Raw genomic sequence first — 16,467 nt, 5'->3', positions numbered from 1 at the left:
GGGGCTGTGAGGGGCCTCAGGGCGGCGCCACAGGGGCGCTGTGAGGAGACACAGTGAGGGGCCATTTAGAGCACGTTTATCAGCATTAGAGGCTCCCAGCTGCTAAATGCAGCCAGGAGTACGGAGATCTTTGTCATTCCCATCTTCTGAAGGAAACACTTGATGCTTTTGCAACTCCAGGCGCTCAGAGCTTCCTACTGGAAAACGCATTTTTAGTCTGCAGTCCCAGGGAACCCGCTGAAAGCTGTCCTGTGGAGGCCGTAAAGCGATGCTGGCGCAGTTGTGCCAGCTTGGTCGGCAGGTCTTCAACCTTGGGTTTAAAAATAAACAAATAGAGAATGGGTACATGGTCACATGGAGTTACAAACAGCTCTCCCGTGCACAGAACCCCCACCTCCCCTAATGAAAACCAGCCCTCGCTGCCCCTGCTGCGCACAGCAGTGCTGCCACTTCCCCCGGGGAATCCTGTTTCTGGAGGAACTGTTCCAGCAGACACCCATGAGACAGGACTCCTCTGCCAGTCAGGGCTGTCAGGACTCCTCAATGCGTATTTGGAAACCAAAGGGCAGATTCCCCATGGAAATAGGGCAACCAAGCCACCCTGAGCTGCCACCACATCCCCCCGGAGCTGTGCCCCCAGTGTGAGCACACAGCCCCCGGAGTGCTCGGGGACCACGGTTCGGGACACGGGGAGCCCCCCCTAAATGCCAGGTCACATTGTCATCCCCGACTCCTGCACCTCCACCTTGAGGAATGAGCTCCATGTTGGGAGCGCAGGGTGTGCGTTTGGCTGTGCGTGGCGTTACGCAGCAGGGTAATTTTAGCACAGCGTCATGATTTCCTGGCACAGGGACAGAGTTGGCGCACTGCATGGAGCTTGTTTGCCCTGTTATGTATAGTATGGAGAATGTGCCTCATGTGCACTACATCACTGGTTTTGAGGCCAAAAGATGCTTTGAATAACATCAGGATTTCCTTTTTTTCTAAAAATGCAGGTGCTATAACTGTAAACACTGTAAAAATGAGGCTATGAAATCCACAGCCTTTACCCTGTCAGTTTACACAGCTATAGCTACTTGCACATTTCCAATTTTTCCACCTAGTGGCTGCTAGGACACCTCAGGACATGGAACCCATACTCAAAGGTTCAGGTGTAGCTGGCTGACAGCAGGCACAAGTTTCTACTACCACGTGAGGAGCTGTGAAGGAATTGCCTTTTCATGGACTGCTGCTCCTCCTTGCAGTAAGAAACAATTTTGGAGTTGTTCCATATTCCCTGGGCATTATAAAAGGTGTTTATTACTAACACTAGTCTTTACTAGGGAGAGGCATTGCCAAATGTAGTACAGGTGATATCCCTACAACATTAATGAATTCAATTTCTTGCTTGATTAGAATGCAGGATAAGTACACAACGTACTGTCACATTTGGAAGAAACGTATTGAACATTTGTACTTGCTCTGCCCTCAGTAAACTTATTTCTGACAGCTTCCTTTTTTGAATCTGACCAAATCATCATTTCAGCAGGTTCCGTGGAGGTAGGCAGAACAGAAAGGCAAAAAGAAAGCACAATGGGAAGCCCCACCGCTGGCTAGTTGGTCTCTGTCGAGTAAATCCCATTTAAACCCTGCAGAAGCTCAGTCACTATCTACTGACCTCATGCAAATGTGAATCAAACCAGTTTAGGCTCTCGAGGCAAAACCGATTTTGAGTGCAGTGACCTGATTATGCACAGAAATCAAACTACGTGCAAAGCACTAACTCATTTTATTGAAAAATGTATTTTGACTAGCCACACAGTTTGGAAAGCTGAAGTAATACTTTCAGTCAAAACAAAATAATCCCTAAAAATGTTGCAATAAACAAATAAATGTCACACCTGCACTAACACAGCTCTCAGTTTTTCTTCCTTAGCAGGCAGGTATAGATTTACGAGTCCTCTTTCCAATTGTAAATGGATAATTTTGAATTTCAACTTTCTGCCGCATTAACCACTTGCATAGAACAGCTTGCACGCAACATGACAAAAACCATCATTCCTGTCTAGTGAGCTTCATATCAACCTTTGGCCATCTCTTACGCTTTTCGTGATTTCTGTCTTCTATCTTAGAATTCTGGCTTTACTTTTGAAAGACTCAGAGTGCTACCAATGTGTAGACCTGTTCATATACTTACATGTTGTGTGCATGTACACACAACCAATTTAAACATAAAAATAAATGTTCCATTTTTGATGATTTTAGTTTTAAAATATTTGGTACCTGAGATGATTAATTACCTGAGATTAACTTGTGAAATTAATGAAATGACAAATTTACAATGGTTAATAAGCCCAGAGCACTACTACCTTTACTGCAGTTCCCCCCAAAAGAGAAGATGCTCACCACTTCCAAGTCCTGCTTTTCCTCTGGGGGCGTTGCTCTTAATTTTTCTCTTGCTTTCACCATCTGCGTGTGCCATTTGAGGCCTTGTTCCATTTTCTTTCCTCTGGGGGATCTAAGTAAACATGATGGAAGTATTATTTCAGTTCCTTTATAATCACAGAGCCTTCCGTTTCTGGTTTCAAGTATTTAACACATTTCTTCCAAAAGTATTTGCACGATGGGAAGCAAAATGAATGAAATCTTGTGGCCTTGCCTTTGCTAATATGCACGTGTGCCCGATGTGGTGCTCTTACACTACTGTATCTTACAATACTGGGACCTTATTTTAATCTAACCCTTGCCTTGTTCAGTCCCTAAGCTCAGTGGTACTCTGGGGAGAGGTCAGAGTGCCGGAGCGGTACAGGCTGCTTTTGGTGGGTCCTTTGCAGAATTGCTGTAGAAGCTGGAAGCCTTTCAGTGCAGTGTGTAATTCAAAGTATGTGACTGTGAAGGAAACACTGATGGGGAGTTCAGCACAGCCAGAAAGCAAAACTAAAGGAAATGCTGTGGAAGGCATGCTAGCAAAACAAGAATTTGAAGAGGCAGTGGAACTGTCTCCAGTGCAAGTGGTCGAACAGCACATATCAACTACTTTTCAAAGGTCTTGGCTGTAGATTTAAAATCATGCTGGGACACGAGAAACACAGAAAAGGAGTACTATAGAACAGCCCTTCCCAACGTACTGAGACACTCATGCAACTGTGAAGGGAAATACAAGACAGGACTGAAATTTCAATGATCACTAAGTAAACGTATTTACTGTACTGTACTTCTGTGGCCATCAGACCCGTCTGGCCATAGCCGTGGTACCTGTAACCATCTCTTTCCACATTATGAGAAGGTATAATGCAGTGCAGTGTTACTTGAAGCTAATTAAAATTTTCCTTGACTTACAGACATTTGCATAGTGGTTATGCCCCAAGAAATTATCTGTCGGGGAGGATGGTGGTGTATGCATCAACCGGAACACGCTTGGCCAGCTACTCAAGATACAGCCCCATATAAAGAAGGACTAATTCTGAGGAGTGCAAAGTGGAATGAAATGGCATCTAACTAGAATAAAACAACATTCCAAGCTTTCCTTGTAAAAGTTAAAACCAAATAGAAGAAAAAACTTAAACTGAACACTTCCCAAAATCAAATCAGATATTGTATATGCTCTTAAAAATTTGGAACACGTTCACATTTCTCCCCTTTCTTCAGTGTGTGTGTGCGTGTGTGTGTGTGTGCGCGTGTGCGCAGCCCTCAAAGACGAATGATTTCAAGTATTTTCCAGCTTAGATAACTACGCACATTTATAATCCAGGCGAAGCTTTTCAAGGTTAGGACATCAGCCAGTTGTGATTTGTTTAATTCATTTTGCAAAAAGGATCAGAGGTACTCAATTTCTAGTCAGCCCTCTGGCTCACACTCATTAAGTGTTTTAAAATATATTAAGATGATATAAAGGTACTATAAAATAGTTGTTTTATCAAACTAAATTATTGCTATTAAAAGATAAGAATTGTTCCAACAGTGTGCTTGTCCGGGTATTGCATTGCAAGGGAAGGAGCAGGTGCACAGAGCTCAGCTACAAGTCTTGAAGTGCTAGTGATTTAATTTTTTTTAATAAGCTTGGAATTTGCTTGTATTAACTTCTTTTTTAGTAACAATTTATTGATTAGGATTCTTGTTGATTGTACTTCACGGAAGAGAAAATAAATTAACGTTTTCATAATAGCAAGTTAGCAGATGCCATCAGTACCATTACACAGGAGCAGTTCATAGCTGTATCTTTTTAGCACTAACCTTGTAGTTTCATCTTTCACTTTCAGCAGTCCTTGGTCCATTTTTTCAGGTGTATGGTCCTTCTGTTTCTCGGGTGCCTCTTTCGTGGCATAGTAACTGATGTTATCAGTACCATATGATGCAGTTTGGGGCATCTACAATGAAACAAAATGCTAACACATTATATGGAAATGTTAGGAATTTGAAATTGGTTTCATATTGAGACTCTAATGCTGTAAAGGCTGCTGTCATTTGAAATCACTGCCAGTGCTCAGTGACTTGGACAAGTGCTCTAACTGCCTTCTGATCTTTTCAGGCAACTCAGAGGCAATGGCAGCTTCCGAGCAGCCAGGTGCAGCTTATGGGGAGCATGATATAAAGCTGTAAAACCCCAAAGGGATGATTCTATGATATGTGTTACATGGCATGAATATGCTTACATTTCTGTAGGAGGGTTTAATACAGAGTCCAGGACAGCAGGAGCTGAGGCTGTGCGAAGGCTTGCTTTGAGTACCATTTCTTTTTATACGTATTTTCTCTATGGTAAAGGAAGTAATTGCAAAGTAGTTTTCAAAATCACAGTAAATGGGTGAAAACTGAGCTCCCACTGTCACCAAGACCCAAGTGCATAACCTGTGAGTAAATTGTTCAAAACACGGTAGATGTAAGAGTTCCAAGAAACACACTCTTTGAAAGTCCCACACAGATTTAAGTGTTTCTGGGTAACAGTTAGCGTAAAGCTAAGGCAGGCTAGAGATAAGCCTGGTGAAACATTTCACGAACAGAATAACACAAACCATTTTTTTTACTAGTACATCAGGTGGTAAAGGCAGAAAAACTTCACAGAGCAATGCTTTGGTTTTAACAAAATTTTGATAAAGCCCCCAAACCTCACTCCTTCCAGAAGGCCAGCATCCAAAGCCCAGTTTTGGCTAGCTAGTGCCTGCCCTTTCATCTGTGAGTACCTGTAGGATGCTGCAGTTTAAAAATAAGTGAACCTTCAAATATGGCATTGGGTTTTACTTTTTTGTTTGTTTATAATAATAATAAAAAAAAGTCCTTGCCCCTTCCACCAAAACAGATAGTCCAAAGCAAATCTCTGGCTGGTAATAGCCTTAGGAACAAGACGCTGACATTCAGCGAGATGATTCCAGATAAGGGCAGATTTACTGCAAACCCATCTTCTGATGAAGGCCTTTCAAATAACTTTTATAAAAGTAAAAAGCCCAACCAATTTTTGAAGTATGTACGCTGCAATAGATAAAGGAAAAGAACTCCTACTTTTCAGAAGTTTTATAGTTTTATGTTTTTTGTGGAAAATTGTTTCTGATCCTAAAAGCACTGGCTTATTGACAGGGACAAAGTGCTTCACTACCAGGAAGTGAGAATTCCTAGATGATCATTTTGTTATTCAATCAAAAAGCCAATAGCAAACATTTTAAACATAACACATCTGTTTGCGTACTTTACGCTTAGATTTTGGTTAGATTACAAACAAAATCAGGAAAAAAAAAACAAACAATGCTGGAGTGGCCTACAGGAGTTACACAACGCCTGTGCTCACGAGTTTGGCTGAAGTCGCAGTCCTAGAACTGAATTCTGCACCTTGTAATTCTATGTTTTTATTGCCTTCCATTACGTTGGAACATTCACAGATGAAATGAGAATTATTTTAGATTTACTTACAAGGGTCTTATTTCCCCAGGATCAGGGGTGGAGGGGGTATAACAGAACATATTGTTTAAATGACAAATTCACTGCTAAATAAATATTGTGGTAGATTTGAAGTATTTTATTGGCACAGCACTTTTCTTAGTGAAGAGAGGATTTGAAAACTAAAATCTTTACATTAAATACAGGATGTGTCTGTAATGCTCAAGGAGTATAAAACTGCTACAAAAAAGACCAGAGAACAACTATAGAAGCTAAATATAAGAGCAAAGACTAATGATTGTTAGTACAAAACTATGAGAACGTTTCACAGCTCTGATTTCAGTATTTGTTAAATACTTTGTTAAATAAATAAATTGCAGTAACACAGAGCGTCCCCGTGCAAGGTGTGCGTTGTGCTGCAGTGCCACCCCGTGTCAGATCAGATGGACGCACACACGGACCTCCAGAAGCACAAACTCACACGGCATTAAGGTCATTTTAAACACATCGTTTGTATATCGCTGTGTAAGTAACTACTTTCCCCCACCTTCCCCCACCTCCCATCCCCCCCCCCCCCTTTTTTTTTACAGGAGAAATTAAAGAATTATTCTCTGGTAGTGAATCATCACTCTCCCCATTTAAATAAATGTAGGAACGCTGAATAGAAAATTATTTAAAAGTATGATGCAACAATATGCTTACTCCTCTTGTCATTCAAAATTCAATTCTCTTCTATGCCAAATCAAAGACCTTATATTGCCTATAGTTACACGGCAAACCTTTGCAATCATCTATTTGATAAACTTCAATTCAAAACAACATCTATCCAAGCACTGGTACATGTAGTAATGTAATTTGGCTGAGTTTCAAAACACGAGTTTAAAGAAAAGTAAAACAAACAAACAAACAAAAACCTAGCAGGCTGGAAGTGCAACAGTCCTGTTTTTACTTTTAAAATATGAAAAATGTTTGTGTAAATTTTGAATTTCAATTTTTCTTACATTTTTAGAAAAGTTGTAATCTGTAACATAAAGATCCTTCTTCACTGTCTGAACACCAGGTATTGCTAAGTAGATATTAATAGGATTTAACATTAAACCTGAGTAAATCTCTTTTAGAATGGAGGAATGTAACTCATTTTAATTTAAAAGATGCTGAAATTTCAGACAAAACTTGTATACATTTCCACACCTTCACAGTGAAAAGCAGCAGCATGCCCAGAAATCATGAAAACTGAGAGTAAAGTTTTCCTCAAAGCAAGAGAAAAACTATTAGAGCATCTCAAGATCCTTAGATGATTATCTCCAAACACCTTACTCTATGTTACTGTTTATTTTCATAACAGAGCACTGGAAAAATGTTGTGCATTCATTTTCAGTATTTCAACTTTTCCAATATTTATATATAAGAAAAGAGAATCTAATAGCAAAACTAATGGCAAAATTTAAAATAAAAATCTCTAACAAAGTTTGTTACTTTGGGGAAAAATCTTGCCAGGCCCTTAATACACACCTCAAAAAGAACCTGAAGTGAGGTGCCCTCCTTTCGTACAAATTCCCGGCAGTCCTACCAGCTTACAAATTACAGAAAATCCAGCCCACTTCAAATTTGGTTTGGCAGATGCAACACCTCATATTGGAGGCTTTCAATAATTAAAAAAATAAATAAATACTTAAACATACGCCCTTCTGTCTTCACGCCTCCAAGTAGCCTGGTTATTGGAGCCACTACAGATTTTGAGTAGCAGCGTGCAGAACTGAGCAACTCCTACACTGCACATGGGGCTGCAGGAGTCACAAGCCACACAGACATCTGAGAAGGGGTCTGCAAAGCCACAGACTTTGAAGTGTTGGCACTTAAAGTTCTGGCTTTCTCCTCTTAAGTTTTAAACTTCAGTATACAGGCTATAAAGAAAAGAAATCAAATTAATGGATTGTATTTGCCAACATCCTACCTTACTATTCTCTGGTACATACCATATGTGCATTTGGAGGTGAAAATCTAAATGTTTCTTTCTTTTCGTTATTCCACTTTGCATAGCTTCGAGAGTCCTGACGCATTTCTTTATTGCTGAAAAAGTTAATTTACAGCAAACTTTTAAAGAGGTGATCCCTAACAATTAGAAATAAACTACCAGGAGCCTCTTTATGAAATATTAATTTACCACAGGAGCAGGAAAACTGCCAAGATGCACCGTCACTTCTGACTTCCGTGGAGGAATATAGTATCAAAGAGCAGGACAAAGATTCAAACAAAAGCCGAGTAAACCAAGCGCAGTAATTAAATTGCCCAAAGGACTGGTAACAAGGTAAACATTTCATCTCTGACCTATAGTTTAAACTTGGCAAGCTGAGATACTGAGTAAATTTGAGTGAACATAAAGAAAAATTAAACAGTTGTACCAGAAAAAATTCTATTTGGTAACAATTTGACCCATCACGTTTTTAAGTTTCATCAGTAAATATCTTATTAAAACTATATTTACTCTGATTCTGAATGTCCACAGTGCTTCTCTGGTGATTTTTTCTATTTTAAGTTTCAGACTATTTCTCTTCATACTACCACTGTCAGGTATTAAACCATAATTCTCTTCCTTTATTTCCACTGTCTCTCTAAAACTATTTGTCAACTATAATAATACCCAATAAATTATTTTTTTAACAAACAATATCAATAATATACATTATCCTTAGTTTATGTTTATATGGAATGTAACAAAAAGTATGAATTAACTGTAAAAGGATTTTCTACTCAATCCAATGGGAAATCATGGAGTTCCATGGGCAAGCCTGCAAGAAATTTGATAGACACCTTTCTTGTTGCCTCTGAGCACTGTATTTTGTAAATGAAAGCTCGCTCAAGTTTCCACTTGCAAGTCAAAATTTTGAAATTACTTCTTTCCTTATAAATGGTGAACTAGGCAATCTGTTAAGAAACTAAGTAATGACTGAAAAAATAGTGACATAATACTTGCTTTTTCCTTTGCTTAAATAAAGCTTGCTCTTCTTTTAGCTCCTGTGCTGCTGCTGATCTGCTCTTTTCCCCTCGCCTTGCCTGAATCATCCTATCACAGGACAGAAGCTCAGCGAATTTATTCCTTTGTCTGGACATCCTCCTTTTAAAATGTGAAGTTTGATATTGTTAATTAGATATTGCATATTTAGTAATGGAGCTATAAATACACTCCAAAAGCAGTCTTTTTAATTTGCTAGCGATCCTTTGTCAAAGCATAAGACAATCCAGGAATCACAACAGGTAGAACTTCAAGTGCAACAAATTCCCAAAGCATCCTACTTCAATGAGCCGCCTAATTAAGCATATGCGCAGTTGATTTTATTTCAGTATAAGCACAAAAAATATCTAAATTCAAACATGTTTAAGTAATTTACCAAATGAATTACTTCATAGAAAATACTCTAAGCACAATGATTTACTATGAGGATAAGAAGGCAGGCACAAAGTATGAATTGTACAAGATTTTTTTTTTCCATACTGTCCTTATTCTGCTTTCAGAAACAAAAAAGCACCCAATGAGAATATTGGTGTCAAAAACCGTGTAATGTATAATTATGTCTACATAAAGTGTAGAAAACAATGAGAATTAGGGAAACGCAATATTTCAGAGAAGTTTACGTTGAGGCATATAGTAAAGACACACTGCCACCTTCAGGTTCTTTTCATGTAAGAAAAGCTGTAGGCCCAATAATGGACATACACACAGGGAAATTAGCAATTTTACTAAAGAAATAAATAACTCTAAATTTCCCCCCTATTACTTCAGTGCTAGTTAAGCACATGGATTTAATTAAATTACAGTCAGTATCGTATTGCTTTTCTGGGAGTGACAGCACAGACGTATGGATTCAAACATGAAAGGGCAAGCAGTGACACAGAGAAAACAGAAGGAAAGTTCACAGTTAATATAAAAATCCCTTTTTCTGCTTGATTGAAGTGTGAAACCTGATGAAAAAGGCCAGCACTTAAAAAAAATAAAATAATAAAATGGTCTGCTCCAGTTTACCAAAAAAGTACTTTTGAGAAATATTTTTCAAGTAACAATAAAAATGTATCTGAATACTGACAGAAAAAATCACTGCTATCATAAATACTGAAACATTCTGAACAAAAAAAGATTAGGAATATTTTTACTGTCTTTACTCTGTCCTTTATGCAAAAAGGTACTTCCATGTTTCAAAAAGGATTCACCAACAAATTCTCTCAAAGAAGGCTTGTGTTAATTACATATTGTGAAATATAACAAATAAAGAATATGTCAAAATACAAATGAGTTTAATGTATTATCTTGCATTTATACTTACTTATCACATTACATATATTAAAAATAAATAAAAAATAAGATATCTGCAAGATTCTACAGTTCGTTATTCTGTATTATCACATGCTCTCAAGGGTACAATTAACAAAATACATGTGGAAAAGGAATTAAATAGGAAAATATAAAAAATGGATCGTGTTAATTTTGGAGAAAATATTTACAATCACAGCAATTATGAAAAATACATTCTATATACTTGTCATAAATACCATTTATTCAAATACATATTTGACACTGTGTAATGCCACATAATAAAATGTTTTTGCATTTTCCACTAGAAATGCAGTTTCCTAGCACTTGCAAGATCCTTGCCATGTACCATTACACGAAAAGTTAGTCACCTGCAAAGACCAGCTGGCTCTGGGTAGAGCTCTCTGTTTTTTCCATGGTTTTTCTGTGCTTTGGTGAGATCCCGAATTGCACCTAAACTTTGGTCAGCAAGAAATTCTTCTTTTTCATCTTTTATAATTTCTTCTTTCAGCTTCTGAAATTTTAGCTTTTCCTCTTCATTAGGCCAATCATCCGATACATCCAAACTGGATTGCAACAGCTCACTTAGGTTTAGCTTTTCAACAGGTGGTATTTCTACGGGGATTAAAAGAGTTTGCATGATCCTACATATCAATTACATCGTCAGATTTTTATCTAAGAAAAACATAGTGTCTAGATAGCGTCAGTCTAACAGAAGTGGGATTTGTTGGTCATTTTTTCTTTTAATATATATTTTGTTCTCTTAGATTTTTCACAGTGTTTAAAGCTATCTGTATTCTGGAGGAACCCAACAGTCTCTGACACATGCGAGCAGCATAGTGGCCTCCTTCTGACCGATAATTTACAGATCTCACTATGGCAAACTCTTCAGCCAGCTTTTTACTTTTTTTTTTTTTTAAATAGTCAATACCAGTATGCAGAAGCTGATTCAACAGTGCAATTATATTCAAGTGCTTCATGCTTTTGGCTTGTACTTTCCGCTTAACAGTTTAACAGTTTGTGTGTCCTCAACACCTTGCAGAAACCAATTCACTGCATAGTGTCCGTATTCTAATTCCATGAAGGTCTCTGGTTGCTTGTACTGTGTACACACAGCATTACGGGGACTCTACTACTGCAGGAGCCCCCTGAATGAGGCAATTCTGGGTCTGTCCTGAAACCTGCCCAACTCAGGGAGCCTGCCCCAGACCCCAGCAAGTTTTAAATATGGCCCTGCCACAAATACTGCATAAATGACAGTGCCTTCTGATAGAGTATGACATGAAAGATGTAAAACCCTGCTTTGCACTGAAATCTCCACTTTGATGAAATTAAAATGGAAATTTAGACAATAATACAATACAATACGTGTACATATATGGATTGAATTAAGGCTGTATAATCCCAACTTTTTCCTTTCTCCACAGTTTTCTGCAGCATTTTTAGTGCCTCAGTGTAGATTTGTGTATAAATAACTACTACATGAACCGTGCATGACTGGCTTCAGAGTTGTCTGCATGATGACTAGTTAAAGTATGTTCTATGTATCAGAGGAAGCAAAAAGGCAAAGCAAACGGATACGTAACTGTGAACATGCTACAAGTGCCCAGATGCAATCTGTGAGTCAAATCAGAAGTGACTGTAACATAACCAATTTACATATGCAGTGGAATTACAAAATCAAAGCCCATCCCAAACGGCATTTCAGGTTAAAGAAATTCAGCATTATCTCAAGCTACATCTTTGTAAGTATTAATTTTCACACATCTTTTCACAGACCTTCCATGTTTCTATGACGATGGTTAATTCTGGGGCATATCCATGCTGCCCTGTGCGTACAGCCCGCAGGCACCGAGCAGCTCCCAGGAGCAGCTCCCAGGAGCAGCCCCCAGCTCAGCAGCGCCCAGCTCAGACCTCAGCCACCCCTCTGGCTGCTCCCCGGCCCCGGCTGCCCCAGCAGCAGCTGCGATTTGGTGTCGCGGCTCTCCCTCGGCTGTGATGCTGAGATGGCACCAGGTGCACAAAGGTCTGGCTCCACACAGATGACAGGCTGGGGAGGTTCCCGACTCCTAGAGAACGAACGCACTGGATTTCACATCCCTCCTCTTCTCGCATTCAGAGAGAATGCGCTATTCCAAGGCACATTCTGTCATCCTCTCTGCATGAAGTATGGATATACTACTTCTTACATACTGCTCCCATCCAACACGAACAGATGGGCCACGTGGGAGGGAGCAAAAAACTCCTGCATATTACAGAAGGTTCCCAAACTTCATGTGCATGCCCACAGATTCTAAATATTAAAGTCCATGGGATTATTTTTCTTTAAATATACCACTACCTAAACTAACATTAAACATAACGTAATTAAGTTATAGAGCTATGCAGACCATACTTCAGTTTTTTTATCATTATAATCTATTGTGCTTGAATTAAGTAGAACATAATGCAATCCCGTATTTTTATGCAGACAAAAAAAAAAAAAAGGCAGAAGAAAAAATGCCTCAGATCTGCTATTTTGAAGAATACTAAAAATCCACAAAATTTTCAAGATTGTGTACCACTGAAAGGAAGTTAAAAACAAAATAACTAGAGCGTTTCAAGTATATTACTTACTCCTTTTGAAAGAAAGCATATAATAAATGTATATGGGAACTTGGAGAGACATCTGTATAAGTCCCTGTTCCTATAAAAACAATACACCCTTGTTGGAAACCACTCTGCTAATTGCCAAGCAGAACTCTCACTTCCCATACAAGCTTCAAGGGTGATCAGCTGTCATTAATTCTTAATTGCTACTGCCGAGTAAAGAGAGAGAACTGAAAAATAATAGAGATTCATCTTACACAGATAAAAAGGAGACAGCCTATTTGCATAGTCTACACATCCTTAAAAATAAAACCCAAAAACCTCTTTTAGTTCATTACTGAACTCCTAACTCTCTGCTACCATTAGTTGTAGAGTATCTAAATATACTTAGCCAGATGTCCCTAAATGAGCACTTTCTTGTGGTTAGGGGGTTTACTTCTTTAATCTCACACAAAAGGACATTTTTTTGTTACTATCCTATTAAAAACAAAACAACAAAACAAAAAACACACAATGGTAAGTAACAAGAAAAAATGCTCAAAGAAATTAATTTCCAAATTGTAAAGCGAATTCAGATCAGTAAGAATTTGTGCTCTACTGAGCATTTTGCCACAGTTTTTGATATTTTGCGTACCAGAAGTCCATTTGAAAGCTACAGAAAATGCAGTTAATTGGACTGATGTATTCCAATACATTTCAACCCTGACACAGATTGCTTAACAAAATGCTTTGATGTCCATAAAAGGCATAATTTTGAATATCCAGGAGCAGCATTAATTCTCACTGAAAGTGAATGGTGAGCATCTGATATTTTATTCTTACTCCAAACTATTTTTCAGTAGCACCATATGTGGAATTGAGATTGATAAAGAAACACAGTCATCATCCTTACATATTTTGTCTTCATTTTCAGTATCATGATATTTCAAACAATTTTTTTTTTAATGTATTTCACCATATTGCTTAGAATTTTAAGTGGTTCATTCATACTCTGAATTTACGGAGTTCCCATTAACAATAGCGCATTTTGGCATCCCTAATTCCAATCTGATACCAATGGTATCCATAGTCATTAGGTTTCATTATAGGAAAGATTAAATGTGAGAAGAGGTCTTCCGTGGGAATATGACTAGTATTTCTATTATTAATGACTTCTGGAATCTATTTGACCATAAATACTGCAAATGATGTTGCATCTTTTCCTCTCTGCTGACAGCTTTTAAATTTTACCCTCCTAATGTAAATTTATAGCTGCAATAACGAGGGGAAAAAAAAGAAAATGTGATCTGAAGATAGAAGGCAGGCTGTACTTGTCTTTGAAGAACGTGAACTCAAACACCACGTGAAAATCCTGAGAATGCCATCAGACTTCTGCACGTGGACAAACAGCAGCAAACAGCTTGTAGCAACAGTTACGGTGTACAGTGTGTGTGTTTGTACTACATTTTTTAAAAAGTAGGTCTGTGCTTCAGGCTGTATGTAAATTTACCAATTACATCCCCACCTTCCTCATGACACACAGGCAGGCAGAAGGAACTTCCTCCATTCGTATTTCCCCCTTCCCTTCACCTCCTGTGAGGGACCTGGCCAGCTGGCTATACAGAACAGGAAGAAAGCTAACTCTAACCTCAGCCTGGAGCCTGCTGACCTGCCAGGGCTTCCTGCAGCTGGCCTCTTACCCAGAGACTACAGGCAGGTGTGTTTTGGCCTTCTGCTCTTTACATAATTTATTTCCCTAACATTTCTATTACTCCTGTCTCCCTTATGAAGTGTCATCTACCTGTACACTTACCCCACGCTTGCGTGCGTGGCATGCACACAAGCCATTTGCCACCTTAATGAAGCAGCCCAGCCAGCTCTGTTCGTGCTTCTTCCCTGCTGACTCTGAAGAACAGCCCCTGCTGTAAGTGTCCTGTTTCTCTCCTCACATCGCACATAATTAAGATATCCTCTTATTACACAAAATACAGCCTCTTCTTTCTCTGCTTAATGGTTTGAGACTCAGTGTTTGCTTTTGTAGCACAACAAAGCATTTTTTTCATCATCCATTGCATCTCGCAGTGTCCCTTTCAGGTACAGAGCAGGGTGACGCTCACTAGCAAAACGCCAACAAGGGAAGCATTCCCTGGCTCACGCTTTTTTCCACAACAAAATACAGTAAATACACATCCATGTGTTCCCAACATACCTGAAGTGGCTGGCTCCATGGAGAGTAGCCTGTCATTCCCAGACACCCGAAGAAAGCAGAGGATAGATTTTACTCCCTTTTCTATGACATCTTTGGGTGGAAATTCAAGGGGACAATGTCTCAGATTCAAGGCTGTCAATGAAGTTAAGCTTCCTGTACAAACAACGTAATTTAGCAAACAGTTAGCAAGATGGATGAGTTTTCGGACATGTCTAGCAGTTGCGTTAGAGTGAATTACTGGCATTCACTGCGGTTATAATGATTTTGTGATAATTACCGTTATCACATATGCAGGTACTATAGACTGCCTTAAGTTATTTACTTGCCCAACTCAAACGTTTTTAGCTTGCTCTTTCTAGAACTACAATTGATCCTTTTTTATACACATAGTGTTGCCAACACTGCAATACTTAAGCTTACTTATGTAATTCACAAGGGGCTATGTTTTTCTTTAAAAACAAACAAAATACTCAGTTTACTCAAGAAAGTTAAGACAAACTAGACTGAATTACATTACAATGTTTGCTTTCTACTTCAAAGTAATTCTTAACAACTTTAAGGTTCTGGATTTGATGTACTCAAATAGGACTATCTACAAATTAACTGAGTCCTCTGTGTGGAAAATAAATAAAACAGCTCAAACCCAGTTCCAGAATTTGCACCAGATGTATGCAGAACCAAACACGTATTTATCATTTCATATCCTTTTAGTTCAAACTCAGAGCTATCATATCTTCTACCAAGAACTTCTACCATCGCTCAGCACGGCAATGCATCTGTGAGCTGAACCAGAAATACAGCACGCATCTGGCATGTATTCTGCCCCTTGATGACTGCAGGGATTTTGTACTTTGGTTTCTAAGATGGTTCACATGACCTTGTATAAAACAGATCGTCATTCTTCTTGTGACTATTTGTAGCTTTTTCTTTTACTTTTTTTTTGTCCATATATTCTCCAGTTGCTAAGCATCTTTGCGATCTTTTTTTTTCATTCTTTATTTTTAACTATTTAATTTCTCTCTAACCAAATAGTTCTCCCCATCTGAGATTAGCCTAGACAAAATGAACTCTCACTACAGCTGAGGTAACCAGTACAATCCCTCAGCTCCTGCTCTTGTGCTTTCTCAAATGTGTGGAATTTGTGGTGTTGATAGATCAATGTTCTTACCCAACATTAACTTTTCTATATAAAAGGAAATGTATGAAAGATTTCAAGTTTTCCCTTTTTTCTAATGTAATGTTCTAACTTTCTAATTCGATAATCTTTGGGTTTGCATTGCTTTTCACTCCAGTCTTGCCATTAGCTGTTCTTGCCCAAGGAAACAGAGGGCTACCACCTCTCAACAGAAGAGAAATGTGACATCAATCATCAGCCTCCCAGGGGCGACTGAGCCCAGGCATCCCGCAGGCCTGCTGCAGTCTCCTGCTTCTCTCACAAGCAAAGTATGTGCTATGAGTTACTCCTATATCCCTTAGGGAAGGGCATCTGCCCATATCCTTATCCTATGATTCTTGGGAAAGGCACAGCATCCAAGACATA

General features: G+C 38.8%; 1 protein-coding gene across 5 annotated transcripts in view; it reads right to left on the bottom strand.

Annotated features, from left to right (window-relative positions):
• Positions 1 to 54: 54 nt before the first annotated feature.
• LRRC27 (leucine rich repeat containing 27) overlaps positions 55 to 16,467 on the bottom strand; it is a 28,971-nt gene continuing 12,558 nt past the window's right edge. For all 5 annotated transcript variants that reach the window (XM_072039956.1, XM_072039959.1, XM_072039960.1 and 2 more), the window contains 7 exons: positions 14,928 to 15,080; positions 10,522 to 10,765; positions 8,819 to 8,959; positions 7,821 to 7,914; positions 4,213 to 4,346; positions 2,386 to 2,497; positions 55 to 310 (listed from right to left, as the gene is read on the bottom strand). In XM_072039956.1, coding sequence (XP_071896057.1) covers positions 185 to 310; positions 2,386 to 2,497; positions 4,213 to 4,346; positions 7,821 to 7,914; positions 8,819 to 8,959; positions 10,522 to 10,765; positions 14,928 to 15,080 — 1,004 coding nt within the window. In that variant the 3' untranslated portion in view covers positions 55 to 184. The remainder of the gene's footprint in view (positions 311 to 2,385; positions 2,498 to 4,212; positions 4,347 to 7,820; positions 7,915 to 8,818; positions 8,960 to 10,521; positions 10,766 to 14,927; positions 15,081 to 16,467) is intronic.

Source organism: Anas platyrhynchos, chromosome 6, assembly GCF_047663525.1.
Source record: "Anas platyrhynchos isolate ZD024472 breed Pekin duck chromosome 6, IASCAAS_PekinDuck_T2T, whole genome shotgun sequence".
Lineage (NCBI taxonomy): Eukaryota > Metazoa > Chordata > Aves > Anseriformes > Anatidae > Anas > Anas platyrhynchos.
The sequence above is the reverse complement of the archived record's forward strand: the minus strand, read 5'-3'. Positions and strand labels throughout refer to the sequence as shown.